At 43.0% G+C, this 18,746-nt stretch overlaps 1 protein-coding gene across 1 annotated transcript; it reads right to left on the bottom strand.

Annotated features, from left to right (window-relative positions):
- Positions 1–4,871: 4,871 nt before the first annotated feature.
- On the bottom strand, positions 4,872–16,543 carry LOC101914823 (fructose-1,6-bisphosphatase 1). The gene is made up of 7 exons (XM_005240686.3): positions 16,322–16,543; positions 13,637–13,799; positions 11,985–12,077; positions 10,862–11,005; positions 7,944–8,081; positions 6,833–6,952; positions 4,872–5,838 (listed from the first exon to the last, which is right to left on the bottom strand). The coding sequence occupies exons 1-7, from the start codon at positions 16,489–16,491 to the stop codon at positions 5,647–5,649; spliced, it is 1,020 nt and encodes a 339-aa protein (XP_005240743.1). The 5' UTR covers positions 16,492–16,543; the 3' UTR covers positions 4,872–5,646.
- Between the last annotated feature and the right edge of the window lie 2,203 nt (positions 16,544–18,746).

Below are 18,746 nucleotides of genomic sequence, written 5' to 3'. Positions count from 1 at the left end.
TAACATATTCTAATTGTGCATTAGACTGCTTATAAGGCAAAACTCTCGCTGTCTGCTTAGCTGGAAACTGCTTTCCTGTAGCTGCTTAGAATACCATCAGCATAGACAAGGCAAGCTGCAAAATTTGCAAGTCACCAGAAATGTAGGCATAGGGCACCAGTAACCACGTGTGCCATAGTGCCCCACGGCAGGGCACCCAGTGCACTGTGAATCTGGATGGTGAAGTTCCCTTCCCAAATCACCCTAATGCCTGCTTGCTCACCCTTTCAGCCTTCTCCACAGAAGCGGGCTTTTAAGGTGTATGACATCCCAGGGGAATCAACAAGAGATGCAGCGTGCATCTATGCATGCGTTTCTTAAAGATGTTTTATGTTGCTAGTTGGTCTACTGCAATTCCATTTTAATTACTTCATTCCTAGTCTGGGCTACTTGTAATATTATACGGCTTGCATGAATGTGAAGTACCGGTGATCTGTGGCTTAACTGGTTACAAAGTAATTGTATCTTCAATAATTTACAAATGAAGCTTATCTGATTTAAGCATACCTGTGTCATAACTCACAAAATGAAATTTTACATCGGCATTGGTATTGTAGTGCACCATATAAATACAGGTATGTCCAAGTTTGCAATTATACTGTCAGTAACTCCTTATAAGCAATATGCTTGGATCACATTGATGATAATGTGAAGGTAAACAGAATTGTCAGTGAACTAGGTACATACTGTCTGGAATATTGGAATTACAAACTTGAATTGCAGCACTATCTTCCCACTCAGATAAAGCAGTAAGAAAAATTGTATCTTGTACTCTTCATTTTACTTATTAGCAGCAATCTCTTATTTTTCAGCACAAGATCTGGAAAGCCCACAAGCAAAACAAGAAAATCTGGGGTTAAAGAAGAAAAGTTTGATTGACTTTCACTGTTATAATTTGCTTAACCAAATTACTGCACTAAAATCATGCAAGGAAGACAGAAACAAAATTCAGTAACAAAACATATACCTAGCTTTATTTTTTTAAAATAATTTTTTGCCTACTGCAGCAGTAGACAAAGAGTTTTGATTTTTTCCATTCCTTTTTTAATCTTTAGCATTTATTTGGATTTTCCTGAAAGCGTCTCTTTACCCATGAACCATACATTACCTGGAGAGCTGTACAGGGATTTGAATGCTTCAGTTTTCTACTTTGAAACCAGCCTCAAGCAAAGGTCTTAAGGACTGGCAGCACTGAACACTAGCAGCAAGTAGAAAGACAGAGTTCAGTGCTGCTTGCATCCCATGTGCTTAGGTTTGGGGATGTTTTTCAAGGCTTATTCTAAGGAGGAAGAAGGACTGGTGAGCAGAGCTCCCCACGTGGAGCAACAGGCAGATTTTGCACTACATCGTTTAAGGCAATGGTGGAAGAAGAAAGTGATATTGACGATTTCTTTTTTCTGCCACTGTGATCTGGTTAAAAGTATACAATACCATTCACATCAGGGGGGAAATATTTCAGAGCACTTTTGCCAGTTTAGAAGACTTTCTTTCTTTGAACAGACATTGTACAAAACCAAAATATAACATATTTAGGGAGCTCTGGGGTAGCACACAGTGCTATTAATAAAAGAAGGGGACAGGTTTCATGTTATACATGCAAACAGATCTGCTGGCTTAAAGTACAGCCATTACATTCTGTGCATGATTTAATCATCATGGCAGTTGTCACCCTGACCAGTACTATAATGCTTTTAATGCAAAATCTCTCTGCTGTGTCGCTCGAATACCATCAGGATACACAATCAAATTAGCAAATAAGAAATGGGGTGGGGAGTTGGCCTACAGCTTCTAACATTTGTCAAAACATCACATGCAGATCTTCTTTGCTGTTGATTCTAAGTGATCTTTTACACTGGTCAAAAAGACAAAGTTCAGATCATCTTCTAACAGAACGTTTGTTTTGGAGTTAGTGGTTCAAAGGGTATTCTCAAAGCTGATAAATCCATTATTTGCCTCTTTCATTTTTTCTTTTTTACCTGAAAAATCCCAAAATGCTTTTTATAGGTACCAAATACTTTTTAGTATGTAAAAAGTACAATGCTTTGAGCTGCTGCTCAAGTAACACTCCTTCAATAAGAACTTAACTTACACTAATATGTAAAGAACATGGACTCTACAACTAAGCTTTCCAGAAATATTGCAGCCAACAGGGGAGCAAGAAGAGAAATAAAAGAATAAAACTGGGATAAAGGCACAAGAATGGGTTGCATGGAAACTTTACCCTATTTTGATAAATGCTATGATCCCAATGAATGATAAAAACCTGAATGATTAAACCAAATGATTAAGCTATATAAATAACTACCATTTAAGGGTGGTGGTGATGGGAATCAGATTGTTTCAAAAATGTGTGATGATTCTTTATAAGCCTGAGAACTGCTTAGTACAGATAGGTTAGAACAGCATAGAAAAGGTAAAAAATGAAAACTTCAATTTGACAATTCCACGGGAGATTTGCCCTCTAATATAGAGATTATAGAAGAGCTCTCAGAGGTGATTCATGCTTCCACTGGCATATAGGCTAGTCCTGTGCCTTAAAGGTGACACCTTTTCTAACTGATTTGAAATGTTAGTCACTTGGATGGTGCCGGCTGAAATTGGAGCCAGCGACCTTTCACCAAATGCCACAGTTCAGCCTCTGAGGAAGGCAGTGGGTAATACTGCAATGGGGGCTGAAGGTGGATGTTGTGACAAACCAACTCTCCCACCCCATGTTGATGCACAGGGTGAGCTCTGGAAATGGGGCTGTGGAGGGAGATTGCTGAATAGTTCACGCCACTGGTGGCTACATAGGGATGCTGCTCAAACGTAGGCTTAAGCATTAAAGATATAGAAAAAAAACCCCAGCTCACAATGTGAAAAATGCTGACTATAAAATGTCAGCCTCCAGGCAAAACCAAAACACTGGAAATGACCTAGCAAACATGGACAGTATTGCCTTTCATTCTATAACCTTTATCTGCTGCCAATATAGTGTCTTAAAAATAGATCTATGCAGCCCAGGGATTCCTGAAGAGGTGGAGGGCACAATACAGCCAAGGAATTACTGTAACTAGACAAAAATCGTTGCTGTGGATACTGATGGTCAAGTTGTGCCAACAGACTAGTGAGGCACTGTAGTTCAAACTGATACATGGAAAGCCAGAAAAAAGCTGTAAGGGCTTCTACCTTCTACTCAGTGTAGGAAACAAAAAATTGTGTCCAGCTATGGCTCTGGGCACAGGTTGAATTAAAAGCTTAAGGATCTAAAAAAAGTTGTACATGACAGCAGTTATGCTCTTTCCTCTAGAAGCAGCATTCAGAACCTCAAAGAGGTTTAGAGTCCTTCTTAGCGTGCTGTCTGCTCTAGATGATTCAGTGAGCTTGGAGCCCTTTAAAGGGCTGTGGGGTATGTGCCAGAGCCAGCAAGTAAGGAAATGCTCAGGACAGGAATATGCAATGCCTTTGGGAAGTGTTTCAGTGTGCAAGGTAGGAACCTCCAGTCACTCCTCATCAAAATTGAGAGAGACTTGCTGTTTCTTTCCAAATCACAATGAATGGAAAAACAGGTGCAAGGATTGCATATTTTTCTCTGTTACAAAAGCAAGAGCACAGCCATATCCCAGTGGTCAGCTGCCCATGTGAAGAAGCAGAGGAAGCAGCATTGATTCTAGCACAAGAAAGAGCAGCCTGTGAAGAAAAGCCTGGGCCACAGGAGTTCCCCAGCACATGGCTGTCCCACTGGCTGTCCAGTCACATGAATTCCTCTCCACATCATGGCACAGAGCCATGGCCAGGGAAGTAGCCCCTCTCCTTCCAGTCTAATCCCCAGACAGGCAACAAGGGCACCTCGCTGGGAGATGTGGGTCTGAGCCTTCTCCCAGAGCGGAGTTAATCAGAAATTAGCAAGCACACCTCATGGTCACTGATCATGAGCTGCCTGATTCTGCAGGCGCGTATCAGGCAAAATACTTAAGCCATGGTCTGCTTGTTTCCCAGAGCACAGTTTGGCGTACAGAGGAGCCAGGTCCCTGCAGGGCAAGGCTGAAACCCTCACAGTGTGAAAAGCAAGCCCACAAGCAGGAGAGCTCAGTGGAGATTTCCAGGACTGTCCAAATCCTTTAAGGGCTCAGGTCCCTGAAAGTGCTTTCTTCACTAACAAAGCCTTACCAGAAACAGCATTTTCAGCAGAAACCAGGCCATTCAGTCCCTGCCCAAAATGCCTTGTCCCCTGTCACTCTGGAGAACAGATGCATACATACACCCACCCAAGGTTTGCCAATACACCTCCAAATGGCCCAGACACAACCTGCAGCAGAACAAAGGCCCCCAGGTATTTTGTGTGTGAGCTCTCACAGAGCATACCTTCACACCATGGCCTCTACGTTCCCCCACACTCTTTTCTTCCATTTTTACAAGAACCCAGCTCAGACAGGCTATCTGCACTGATGGATGCAAAACGCTCAGGGAGGTAGGTTTACTCCCATAGACAGGGGCTCCCAGACCATGGCTTGGGTGAACGTTCAGTGGCAGCCTACCCAACAGCAACATCAATGTGCCCCTTGGGTTGAGTGTGGCGAAGGTAGGTGGGCAGTGAGAAATGTCAAAGCTTTGCAGACTTGGACTGAAGCAAAGAGCTTGTGAGCCAGGGCCATAAACTGTACCCAGAGAGGTGGACAACCCATCTAGCTCCCAAGCACTAAAGTCATGTTCCTAGCAGCATACTCTGAATCAGCATATTAATTGTCAGCATGCTTTGTGGGAATTCTTCACAACTTAATTTTGCTTGCACAGCAGAGTTCTTTTCCACGGTAATGCACGCTCCCAGAATAACACAAAGAACACCTGGTGGGTATTGCTAGCAACACACAGGTTCATTTTTTTCATCAGTCAAGCAGGTTAATTTCTGGCAAAGACAGCCAGGTCATCACAGCAGAATGGTACCAAGCTGACTACACATGCTCCCTATCCAATTCAATATCCACCTCCAAAATGTTGTTTTCCATCCTTGTGTAACTGGATCTGATAGAGTGCCAACTGGCAATGTTAACAATATGTGTCAGAATTAACATACCCTAATGTACATGTTTCACAAATGCTAATTCTCAGTCAGAATAAGACCAGACTGAAGTATGGTGACTAACTTCTGTGACCTAAAAACAGCATGTGAAGGTGTCCACATGAGCATTTATATTCATTACCAAAGAACCAGAGACTGGTCTAGGAAGGTTCACTCACTTTAAAAGGCTGCTGAGTCTTCCCCCTGAAATTTTTAGAAGAGCACAGTCAGATATTCTGGCAATAGTCTGTAGCTTATCTGAGAAAGTTGAGTCTTCCCTTAATTACTGAATGCAACACAGTGTTTCCTTGTAGCACAGTGGCTTTTGTGTAATCGCAACTGAGAAATAGAAACGCAAACATGTTTTTCCCTTGCATTTACTTTTAATGCTTCTTTTAAAGCCTTTCATTGCACAATATTTCATTTTTTAAAAAATTTATGAAAACATAGCTCATTTGCTCTCTTGCTACAGAAGTCAGACAGTTCACTCTTGCGCTACTGCAGTATGGTCTTTGGTTCAGCTCTAAGGCATTTCTTCCCGTCTGCACAATGACTCCAGCAAGCCTTCTTTACTTAGCTGAATGCTTCTTGACTATCTCAAGGTATTCCTTCACATCATCATGAGATCCCAAGACAATAGGCACTCTTTGGTGGATATCCTCAGGCACTATATCTAGTATTGCTTGATGACCAGTTGTTGCTATTCCCCCGGCCTTCTCAATAATAAAAGCCATAGGATTGCATTCGTAAAGCAGTCTCAGCTAGAAGACAAAAATCAAAATGGCAATGGTCAGCCCAGGCAATGCTGGGAATCATGAAATGTAAATACATTTAGTGTTTGATTTAAAAACAGTCAACGCTCCAAGTACTCTGTATCTTATATAAACTTTGACCCAAGAACGAAATTGTCTGCATTTTTCTTTTAAACAAAGCACAGTGAATGCTGGATTTGTCCAGTTTGAGTGCTTTCTCCATAGCTCATATTTGCATTGTGCTCTTTACACAGAGATAAACTCATATGTAAGACACAACCTTTAACAAGGCAGCAGACCATGTAGACCTGTGTGAAAAGAAAGAAAAACACTGGCCCTGAGTGTGCCATTAGGTTTTTCTAATGAATAACTGCATCTTATCTGCAACCTGAAGCAATAATTTACAGACAATTACAAAACAGATGAAAGGTCTTTGCTGAATAAACAGTCCCCTTGTCAGCCTGTAAGTGTGTGATCTTCCCTGACTGACTGTTGTTGTGGCACAGGCAGCCAAGCATAGCTCCTTCAGATGAGGCAGTGTTATCAACTACAAGATGCAGATGGTTTTCTTTTTGGCAGAGCTCCTCAGAAGGGGTGCACTAGAATTAGGCTTCTTACATACTGGCTTGTAATAGGAATCTCAGGGTATTGTAAGTTGTTTGCTTTGTAATGTTTCACTAGGTTGGGGCCAGCATGGTTTGGCCTCAGATGGTACAGAGAAGCCTGTTTGAACAGCATATCCCCCGGTACATTCCAGAATCTGAATATGTTTGGGGATAAAAAGAAGTCAGTAAAGTTGAAGTAGGCTAGCAGCAGCACTAAAATAGGTGTCTGACAACAGGTTGCTGTCACTTGTGGCAGCGTGCAAAGGTGACCATACCAACACACCAGAAGTGCAAGCTACCAAGTTATAAAACACGTTCTGCAATCAGAACACTGATCTGTGATAGTGAAATATCTAGATAATGTAGTATTTTATATAATTTGCCTTATTCAGGTTTACCTTTCCTTTGGGACTTTTTGAGTTAGCAGGATACAGAAAAATTCCTCCATACACCAGCGTGCGATGCACATCAGCCACCATAGATCCTATGTACCTCCCACCATATGGTGAACTGCCATCCTACAAAAAGACATTTAAATACATGTAACTTTCCACCACATCAGGTTAATATATGTATTTCCCCCCCCTTCCCTCTCTTAGTGGTCTCACCATCTAATTCCTCCATATGGTGCTTCATTGAAAATATTCCAAGTAGTTTTGGAGAAAATTTCCGTTTCCTCTGAATTTTCTAATCGGGAAAATCCAAGGAAAAGGACTGTCAGAAGATTTCAGAATAGATGAGTGGTGGTGCCAACAGGAAATGCATCCCAGCACTCCATCAGTGCTCTAACCCTTGGAAAATACTGCATTTCTAGTAGCAAAAAGATCACGTGCTAGGAATTGATGTTGGGTTTCTTTCTTTGTAGCAGAAAAAATTATCAAGGAGCGAAAGAAGCAGTCTTTCCTACTTCTACCCATTTTTGCCAGCTTCTACAACTTTTTGGGTAAGAAAAGGTTAATAGCTGACTACTGATATGATTTCCTTATTATACTGCAGAGAGTGCATCTTAATATCTAAATATACAACACCTTAAGCCTGGCAAGATGCCAGATGAAAATACCAGTCTTTGCAGGAAGTCAAGAAAGGGCATGAACACTTAACAATAGTAAATGTTTACACTTCATTGTCAACATAATAACTCCAGTGACGACAGGTGCAAGGCATGAGAACAGACATCATTTTTACAGGCACTCCTTACAGCTTTAGGCCTCCTGACATCAGGAAGCTGCATGACCACAAAGCAAGACTACGCTAAATTTTCAAGTGAGAGGCCCCCCCAGGACCCAGCTTGTGTTACCACCTAGCAAGGATCCACTGCCATCCGCACTCAGGTCTCCATCTACTCAGACACATACAGGTTGATTACCAGATGAGACCTTCTCTCTAGTTGGACTACCAAATGCCCAGTAAACAAGCTTTGAACAGTGCATGAGACAGTGATTGATCATGAAGTTGGAAATTATGAATGTTGTTTGTCATCAGAAAGTTTCCTGAAACAGGATCGTTTACCTCAGGGAACTTCTTCTTCTTGAGATACTCTGTGACTGCAGGATCAAAGTATTTAGCATAGCCTTCATTGAGACTGTAGATATTTCCCTTCTTTTTGATTTTCACATCCCTATCCACCAAAATGAATTCTCCAATTGCCTAACAGTATGAAAGAAAAACAATTTGTTAACATTAATTGCTCATTTATTTATAAACTAAGGCAAACCCCAAACATACACATGATGTATGAAAAATTAACTACTGCTGCCACTTTCTTTAATAATTCAGTACATATGAAAAGTCATATTTGCAGTCCAGATGTGAAATGTGCCATTGATCCATAAAACACAGACAGACCATGAATCCTGGGGTCAGGCAAGCTTCTTCATACTACCATTCCCAGCTCTCTCACTTTTCTGTGCCAAAAGATGCTGTTGCCTGTAAATCTATTTAGCACTTCATTCTTTTTCTAGACTTACAACAAAAGTACAGCTCTGAGGAGTTTGGAAACTGAGAGTGCCAATTGAAGCAATGCACAAACACTTCAAATAAATGTAGATATTAATAAATTCCAGTTGATCTTAGCTGGAGCTAACTGGAAGCATGGAGTGAAGAGAGCCAATCTGAGTAGCTGAGGGCTGAGGGCTGCTGTGTTTAGTTTTCACTAAAATACATTTCCAAGTGCTAAAAATAACCAAAATAACATGCAAGCATGCTCAAAGTCAAATCTGCTATCCAAATATAGACAAAAATACATGGAGCTACCTAAGCTGTTAGTTAACAGGGAGCACCAAGTTTTATTTCCTGCTGCCTGACCACTGGTAGGTTCTAAAAAATTAATACCGGCACGTGGCAGCACCTGACTAACTTATTACAAAAAAAGGGTCATTAAAGCAAACTTTCTGCTATGATCAATATGACTTTTACTTTAAAACTCATACAGTCAATGTGTGCTAGAATGTCAAATGCATGCACACACATTACTTACTGTTTTACACATCATGGTGGGATCTGAAAATACAGAAGAAGGTTAAATATTTCTGCTTCGCTGGCTTACTATGGTTCTAGCATTAAGGAAAACACAAATCCATGGGCCCCGATGGGATGTCCCCCAATTGCTGAGGGAGCTGGCAGATGTTATCACTAAGCCACTCTCCATCATCTTTGAAAGGTCATGGAGGCCAGGAGAGATGCCTGAGGACTGGAGGAGAGCCAATGTCACTCCAGTCTTCAAAAGGAGCAAGAAGGAGGACCCAGGCAACTACAGGCCAGTCAGCTTCACCCCCACCCTTGGAAGGTGAGGGAACAGCTCATCCTGGAGCTCATCTCTAAGCATGTGGAGGAAAAGAAGGTTATCAGGAGTAGTTAACATGGATTTGCCAAGGGGAAATCATGCCTGACCAACCTGATAGCTTTCTATGATGGAATGACTGGCTGGGTAGATGAGAGGACAGTGGTGGATGTTGACTACCTTGACTCAGCAAGGCTTTCAACCCTGTCTCCCACAGCCGCCCCAGGTGAGCGCAGGCCGGGTGGGCTGGGCGCGTGGGCAGGGAGGTGGGCTGAGACCTGGCTGATGGCAGAGCCCAGAGGGCTGTGACCAGCGGCGCAGCCCAGCTGGGGGCCCGCAGCCAGCGCTGTGCCCCGGGGCTCAGCACCGGGTCCCGTCCTGCTCAGCCCACCCCCCAGCGCCCTGGGTGAAGGGGCAGAGCGTGCCCGCAGCGAGTTTGCTGGTGGTACAGCGCTGGGAGGGCGGCTGATACCCCGGGGGCTGCGCTGCCGTTCGGCGGGGCCCGGGCAGGCTGGGCAGTGGGGCAGGGGGGGCGTCATGAAGCTCAGCAAAGGCAGGGGTAGGGTCCTGCGCCGGGGGGGAGCGACCCCACGCACCAGCACAGGCTGGGGCTGACCTGCTGGCAGGCAGCTCTGCGGGGAAGGGCCTGGGAGGCCTGGAGGACACCGAGTGGCCCGTGGGCCAGCAGTGTGCCCTGGTGGGCAAGAAGGCCGCTGCCAGCGCGGGCTGCATCAGGAGGAGCGTGGCCAGCGGGTGCGGGGGGTGTCCTGCCCCTCTGCTCTGCCCTGCTGAGGCCGCACCTGGAGTGCTGTGCCCAGCGCTGGGCTCCCCAGTTCAGGAGAGACAGGGAGCGACTGGAGAGGGGCCAGCGGGGGGCTGCCAAGGGGGTGAGGGGGCTGGAGCATCTCCCTCACGAGGGAAGGCCGAGAGAGCTGGGCCTGTGCAGCCTGGGGAAGAGCTGGGGAAGACTGAGAGGGGATCTTGTTAATGCATGGAAATATCTTCAGGGTGAATGCCAAGAAGACAGGGCCAGGCTCTTTCCAGTCGTGCCCAGCAACAGGACAAGGGGAAATGGGCACAAACACAGGAAGCTCCATCTGAATATGAGGAAAGAATCTTCACTTTGAGGGTGACAGAGCACTGGGACAGGCTGTCCAGAGGGGTTGTGGAGTCTTCTTCTCTGGAGACACTCAAAATGCACCTGGATGTGATCCTGTGCAGTCTGCTCTAGGTGAACCTGCTTTAGCAGGGGGTCAGACTAGATGATCTCCAGAGGTCCTTTCCAATCCTGACCATTCTGTGACTCTTTGAAATAAGTCTTAAAGGGCATTCTGCATTGCAGAAAATAGATCATTTTAAATATCACATGATCTGGCACATGCGGTATATTTGCTTCACTGACTTGGCTGTCTTCCATTGTTGAATCACACATAGCACCGCTGCAGCGGGCAGGCAGAATGCAAAAATCTCTTGACATGACTGCTGGTCTGTTATTGTCTACTTGGTTTCTCTACATTAGCTTGAAAAATGCTTCCTTGTTCCCTTTTTTTTTTTTTTTTTTTTTTTTTTTTTTTGGGGGGGGGAACAGTTTTTGTATACAATACCTTGTTATTCCTAATAAGGAAAAAAAAATGATAGATATTCTCACCGGATCCAGCATGAAACAGTTGACACCTCCAGCAGAAGTGGCCAGTACCAGCATTGTGGCACTCCCATAGAGAGCATAACCAGCTGCCACAAGATTACGCCCAGGTTGTAAAGCATCCTTCCCAGATGGTTCATCAGGGGACACCTAGAATAAGAAGGAGCATAGTCAACTTTACTTCATTTTTATAGCTGGTACATAACTGGACTGTCCAGGGTAGGGAGGGTCTTCTCCATGTCCATGCATAAAGTAACACAAATGCTTCCACAATCCACAACTGAGATTCCTACTGGATGCACTAATACAAATCATACAGAGAAGACAAACAAATTGATCTGGAAATGCTCGTGTATAAACCTAGTTGGAATGCAGGAAACAGGAAAGGATTAAGGAGATAATATAGACTTGTAGGTGATGATGAACACAGTTGGAAGGAAAACCCCGAGGCACAGTTGCAAAGCAAGCAATGAAACATGACTCATGGAGTTCACAGCTGATCAAAGTACTTGGGATTTTTTTGTTTTCTTTTGTTTCACACAAAAATGAAGTTGAAAATAGTTGCTTTGGGATGTATGACATCATACAAAAGATGATTAAAATGGACAGTTGGGTGTGTTTTATCTGACTTTTCCCCTCCTCTTGTGACATCCAAGTCCAGCATTTCAAGCTCCTTCAGACAAGGTTTCTGCCTTTCAGAGTGAATTAGACACTTCAAATGCACATGCCATGTTTCAGCTCTGGTTTGTGTTTGAAGCCTGTCCTCAGGCTAACAGGACTATTAGTACAGAGAACAAGAAAACCTGAAAGTGCATTCCTTAAGTGGATGACAACCAGATGACATTTGTCTCAACACTAACACCTGATTTGTTTGTAAGTGGTAATTCCTTTGGCAGGAATTAAATATCAGCCAGGCTTCTATGTACATACAGATACCTCATTTTTTAAGAGACTAATGCAAATCCCTCACAAATGTTTTATACAAGTGTCTGTAAAACAGCAGATGTAACTTAAAGCTGGTCTTGAGAGTCTCTTTCACGAGCAAGTTTAATTAGATTTCAAGTTTTCACATGCAATTATATTTCATCAAAAGGTACACAATTTCCTATCCCACATGAAAGCATTTTACCTTTCTATAGATGGCAAAGATGGTCCCAATGGAAACAAGACAGTCAATGTTCGATGAGCCATCTAGAGGGTCTATGCAGACTATGTATTTACCCTAGAAAACACAAAAGAGAGAACTACATTAGTGACAGTATTTACCCACTTCCCCTAAATAAAAGTACATCAGTAAGTAAATTTTCTAGAGACTTTCTAAGCAATATAAACTGAAAGGCTTTTATATATTATGAAGGAACTGAATTAAAATGTTAAAAATCATTTGGCCCAGATTTCATTCTTGATTACAACTGTGCGATTTGTCCCACAGCAGAAGCTGCAAAATCTTCAAAGCAAGTAACAGATGATGACACAGGGAAGGCGAAGTATTCCTACAGAATTTTTAATATTAAAAAAATAATATTTTTTTAATGATCAGTTTAGCTTCATCTATCTAATTAATGCCAAACTATTTTGATCAGAGGTCTGGTAATAGCTACCATTTAGGCTACAATTTCTTGTCTCTAACAAAATGGCTTTCTGAATTACAAGGAAGAAGACAAATGAAGATCAGCCTTTTTCACATAGAACAATAATCAGGGACATTAAAAAGGCCTTTAACACCTGACATTTATAAACTATACATTTCACTTTATCTGTGCTCTGAATGAATAGGTAGGCAGAAATTACCTTAACCAGTCTGTGGTCCTATCCTGCTTTTTTAGGGGTTCCCCCTGCAAACAAAGAATGGCTCCTGCCTCTTATTGTATTAAAAATTCCTGTAGGTACAGGAAATTGCCAACACAAGGAAAACAGCTGAATCAACTGTACCTTTCAAATAGCTTGTTTTCCCCTTATTTTATCCAAAGTCATTTTAATAATCATGTGTTAACAATACTAAGTGTTTCTCTGCTCTTTCTTTGATTTTACCCTGCGTGCCAGAATCTTATTTAAGTCCGGCAAAGCTCTGCTCTGGAGGTGGGAATTCTGGGTAGGAATTCTGATAAAAACACCATATTAGCTCACATTTAATTTAGAAAAGCATTAATGCTGAGCCTCCCTCAGTGACTTTTGAGGATCTAAAATCATATTCAGATCTACAACAACCTTTGTTCATCCAATGCCTATAAAATCAATTTTGAAGATTTCTCAACATGGAGAGAGAAAACTGCTTTGACAAAGCAAACATTATTATACTTTCCAAATCACATTTTAGCTGTTTGCTTTCACTAAATTTTTACTCAGATTTTTACAATATCACACGAAAGTACTAGGCAGGAAAAAGGAATTATCACTCAACAAGTGCATGCAGACTTGTGAATAGAAATTATAATAAATAATAAGTAATTAAAAATTATTTTTGTTTCATTGATGTTAAGTCTTTCACAGGCTTCAAAGAGAATTTACATGAATTAAAGAACTTGAGATTTGACCTGTACAGAACAGCTCCTCAGTGTCCTGCTGACAAAGCTACTTTACAAAAGGGCTTCACTGACTCAGAGCATAGTTCCAGAGATCAGATGGGACAAACAAGAAATGTTTCCTCCACAATTAGGAAAAAGTGGGGGGAAAAAAAAGGTGGGGAGGAACAACAGAGAAAAACATTTAAAACAACAAACATCAATCTTGAGAGCAGAAATAACAGAAACCTTAAAGCTTTAAACCTTTAAAGCTACTAACCCGTTTTTCAGTTTCCACTATCACAGCATCTTTGTTTTCTTCTGACACAATAACACACGTACTGAAGGATGACTTGAGCATGTTAATCACCAGGTCATTGGAAAGGATGTCCAACTTCTTTACTTGATCTCCTGTCACGTTGGTAGACCCAGCAATTCCATAGCTAGAGCAATGGCAAGAGAGAGCATTTTGTGAGAACAGGACACTACGTCTTCCAAAGTGCCCTGTTTCTGGCAACTTTATGCTTGTAAAACAAACAGCACTTTTGGATAATATCTCAGTTCTCTAAGCCTGTTTTTTATTTAATGTGTGGTGGATCCCTGCTGAGACCTGCTAACCTTAGCTGTGGCGGCAAATCTAGAAGACACTGTGAGGAACACAAAACAGGGAATAATCTTTCAACAGTCTGTAAACTATGACAAACTCTGGCTGTGAAGGGTGAATTAAAATAATTGTGTTATTTAACAGTCTCTTGACTTTAAGACCTAAATACTGTCCCTGAATCCTAGGCTCTGATATAGCTGCATATGCTAAACACTAAAACTTCATTAGAAAACTTACACCTAAAAAGTAACAATGAATGTGACAACACCAGTTACGCTATAACTTCTGTGTGTAATTTGCTCCTAGTTAGCCATATGATGTACAAATTGCAGTAGAAACACTTTGCTCACAGATAAATCAAGATTTTTATGGTTCAATGTTTTCAGTTTTGATTTTACATAGAAACATTTCCTTGAGAATAAAACTGTGAAATACAAATGTGAAATACAAATCCTGCGAGCTAATCAGAATCAAACCATCTGGCATCAGGAAGTACCAGGAGAACTTGCGATAGGTGATTTCAAAAGCATACAAAACAGAATTTTAGCTCTTAGAAGAGAAAAACAAGAGCCAGCTTTGCACACATTCAGATGAGTCTTACATACTTCAGTTACAAGGCTGAATACTGGTATTTCAGGGGTTTTGTAATAACATTGAACACTACTTTAGGAATGCACTGCATTTCTTCAGCTTACGGCATGAGACAAAGAAAAATGCCTGGCATGATTCTCTGCTTCTCTGCTACAGTGGCTTGAGCATTTTTCTGCAAGTGTGAAAATGCTTTTAGAAAACATGTACTTTGAACACTATGCTTGTGAATGGAGGCACAGATCCTCATCCTCAGAGCAAAAACTCCACACAGCCATCAGCTACAGCTCTCACACATCATCTGTTGGGGACTTCTGGGAGGGATCAGCAGGGTGTCCTGCATGGAGCCTGAAGCTGGGAAGGGACTGTGGCTTCCCCAGCTTTCTGCACCTCCACTGCTGAGCAACACTGCGAATACAGCTGAAACTGAGGACAATCCAAAGAACCGGGCCCCATCAATCCCTGCTTGTTCACATTCCCTAACAGCCATGCAAAATTCCACCACAAGCTATAAAACACAGCCTCACAGTGGGAGATGTACTGCTCAGGGAACCTCGCAAGCCTGAAGCTGGCTACCCCAGCACTGGTGGAGAGGTAAATCCAGTGTGTGGGATCACAGGGCAAGGCTATCAGCACAGGTATCGAACCTGTGGTAGCTGGCAACAAACACACACGCAGGATGCATAAAGAATGGGAACTTGGGACTGTTACAAATCTGGTCACAGATGGGAAATCCTGGTCTTTACTGAGAGACGTAGGAGGGACATGAAAAGGCTAGCACATAATGATTAAAAAAATACCACCGTTGTATAAAGTCTGAAGTCAAAACAGTGAAAAATAGTTCAAACATACATAAAGGGAGGATTTTTATTCTCTCTTACAATTACTTCCATATTACTAACTTCAGTCATCATTTTTTTCAGCTTTTTGATACATTTTGTAATAAATATTACTTTGTGTTGCCAGATACCTTTCACTTACATTTTCCACTACACGGTTTGTAGAGGCAAATTCATTTTTTCTGTACTACATTTTCCATTCAATAATGAAACAACCCATGTCTAAAGCCCTGATCAGCATACAATTAGGCTTATCATATGTGAAATACATAGGGGGGGTTAGTTACCTAAGACCAGTTGCAGTCACTTAACATTTCAAGAGCTCTAATTTCCCTCTGATGCATCTCCAGAGCAACTCCCCTCTGACTGGCTGACTACAGACACTACTGTTTCTAACCAGTGCTTTTTCTAAATACCTAAGACAACCAAACCTTCATAGAGAAACTCAAGTTGCTATGATGCAATATGAAAAAAAAACCAAAAACCACCACTGAATTTGAGTAAATGCCTCATAGCATAAAATGTCGCTTTGATATTAAGCTACTGACTACAATGAGCAAAAAAATCACCCACACGCTGACAGACTTTGTCTTTTAGTCTGTTCGTTTGGTCAACGACAAAACCTGCCGAAGGTTTGCATGAAGGTCTGTTAGCAGCAGACATCTGTCAAAGACTGCATGCCTTATATTATTAAAAAGTCACAGGACCCATTTCACTTGAGTAAATCAAGAGTCCAAGATGCTAAACGAGTTAGTTACAGCTCAATGCAAGTGGGTGGGCGGATGCAACTCCCTTCGCACGCCTGTCGGATGACCCCCACCATCCCCATCCCCACCACCCCGGAGGCGGCAGGATCCTCTGCACTCGCGGGGATGCGGGGAGGGATGCGGGATGCTACCGGCGCGCCACCTCCCGCCGACACCCCGGCACTCACAGGTTGGCGATGCCCGCTTTGCGGACGGCGGTGGAGATGGCTTTGATGGCTGTGCAGAGAGAGTTGAGGAGCTGTGTGAACTCCCCGGTGCCTTTCGCCCGCCTGCCTTCCTCCATCACGAAGCGGGTCATGGTGATGACATTGGTGTCGAAGGCGGAACGGTCCGTCATGGTGGCGGCTCCGGCAGAGTGGGACCGCCGCCGCCGCCGCCGCCGCCACTAGCCCCGGGGGCGTGCCGGGGGGCGGGGGCGGGGGCGTGGCCTCCGCCCTGCTGGCCCCGCCTGCGCCCGGGCTGGAGGAAGTTGGGGATGGGGTGAGGAGGAGGGCGGGAGCCCGACCCACCTTCCCCCGGGCCCCCCGAAATATCCGCGGCGGGGAAGCCTCGCAAGTACCCTTGGTGTGTTTTTACCAAAGCGCAAAGCGCGGCTCATTCCCGTGCCCTGGGGGGGAGCCAGTGCTGGGGGCACCTGGCATGTGAATGGCACGGGAAGTGAACCGGGCCACGGGCCCTGGTAGCTCTTGGTGTCTCACATCAGTGCTCCTGCTGCTGATAGCGCACCCAAAACTTCAGAAGTCAGCTTCGTTTCACCACTACATTGCAAAACTCTGACTGTGGCATGTGGGTTGTGGTGAACTGCACACAACCTACAGAGCAAGGTTAGAATATTCTGCCTCGCAGGAGCTCTCTCATCCTGACTCAGCAGTACAAGAAAAACAGACATTTAGTAACCGATTCTGTGAAGTATTAACTACTTCTCTTTAAAGAGACCATGCTGACCACACGTGCACCAACGTACCCAACACCATAAAAAATCACCAAAGGAACAGCCCCTGGCAGCTGGACCTAACAAGACTTTTATAACAAACTCTCCAAACCTTTTCAATAGAAACATGTAGGTCAAGTCACACTCCAAAAGCTAGAAATTAATGCACCTTATACAAATACTGCTGCAGAACACACCTAAGAACACAGACCCTTCCCTCCTGAATCTCACTGGGTTTTACTCCAGCCTTCCCAATTGTGCAGCAAACTCAAGCAGTATGTTTTGCTGCTCATGTTTGATCAGAAAAATCTAGGCATTAGTAAGTGAAACCAAGGTCACCCAACACCTGACTCTAGACACACTCTTTCACACAATAATTTGACAAGTACAAATCTGGATATGGGTGATCTATACAGTGCAGATTTGTTGTACTACCCATCATTTGGGGAGTACATGGGTACTACTCATAATGTTTGCATTATCCAAGGAGATAAATCCAAGAAATTTTGATTACTTTTCAGTAGAATGTATCCATGAGTTGGATAAGCACAGTGTCAAATCCTAAAATTGCAAATGCAGACTGAAATCGTTCCAGCTGGTGCCAAATGCAGGGCAAAAATCTTTTAAAATGTGCTCATCTTCACATATATATGTTCTTTCTTCATGTAAAGGACATGGCATATCTATGCATCACATACTTTAAAGGTATGCATAAATGTCTTCTGCAACTACACACAACTTTGGCCTGATTTAGCCAAGTCCAGAATTACAGACAGTCCTGAAGATACCAGACATAAGTAGCTGTAATGCTCTTCTGAGTGGGGTATTTCAGTCTTTGGCAAGTGGTAACCAGACCACTGTCATGTTCTTGGAGTGGCAGGTGGATTTTGGAAAGTTTACACAATGTTGAAATTAGCTCTTTCTTTAAGGGTTAACAATGCTTTGCAACCACCTATAGCAGCTAATCATTCTTAATAGTTGAGAACAATTAACAGCAAAGATCCCATAAAATTTTGAATGACTGCACTTAAACTAGGTAGAAGCAAGTAGGCTGGAACAGCCTGGGAATATATGAGTTATGATAACAAATCCCAGAGCTGCTGATCTGTGATGATTTACCTTAATCGTGAAGACCCTGACAAATATATCAGCAACCTGCAGTAAGAGCTGTACTTCAGTGTAAAATAGCCAAAGATCAGTTCAAAACGGTCACCACCTAAGGTTTTGGTATTCATGCCGGAGGAAAACTAACCTCTTTCATCTTACTCACAGGGCTAAGTATACTCTGCTCAAGTTCTGAGCTGAAACCCATGCCCTTTTGGAGTTGATGAGGTCAGTGGGACAAGAGTTTTACTCTACCACTCCTACTGTGGAAGCTGGGTAGAAACAAGCAAGCTGTGAACTGAAGTAGCAATCATTTGAAAGGATACTGGTTTTGTACTGGTCCATCCAGATGTGCATTTTCCACTGCAGGGAAGTAACATAGTTATTTTTAGCAGATACAGATGTCAATAATCTTCTGCTGCCAAGGCAACTCAATACATTATAAAGTAACTGATTTCCACACCCCTGGCCTTAGAGTATGAACATACATCAGTAATTTCTGGGATTCCACTATAGTGTATAAGGTTGATTTGACGTTAAACTTGACTAAGATCTAA

This window comes from Falco peregrinus, chromosome Z, assembly GCF_023634155.1.
Source record: "Falco peregrinus isolate bFalPer1 chromosome Z, bFalPer1.pri, whole genome shotgun sequence".
Lineage (NCBI taxonomy): Eukaryota > Metazoa > Chordata > Aves > Falconiformes > Falconidae > Falco > Falco peregrinus.
Note: the sequence above shows the minus strand (reverse complement) of the source record. Positions and strands in the feature narration are given on the sequence as shown.

Coding starts and splice junctions, on each gene's coding strand:
- LOC101914823 (XM_005240686.3), bottom strand. CDS start 16,491: ATGACGGACCGTTCCGCCTTCGACACCAATGTCATCACCATGACCCGC. Junction 8,082..10,861: donor ACTGTTTCATGCTGGATCCG/GTGAGAATATCT, acceptor TCATACTGTTAG/GCAATTGGAGAATTCATTTT. Junction 5,839..6,832: donor CAAAAAGTCCCAAAGGAAAG/GTAAACCTGAAT, acceptor TTTGTCTTCTAG/CTGAGACTGCTTTACGAATG.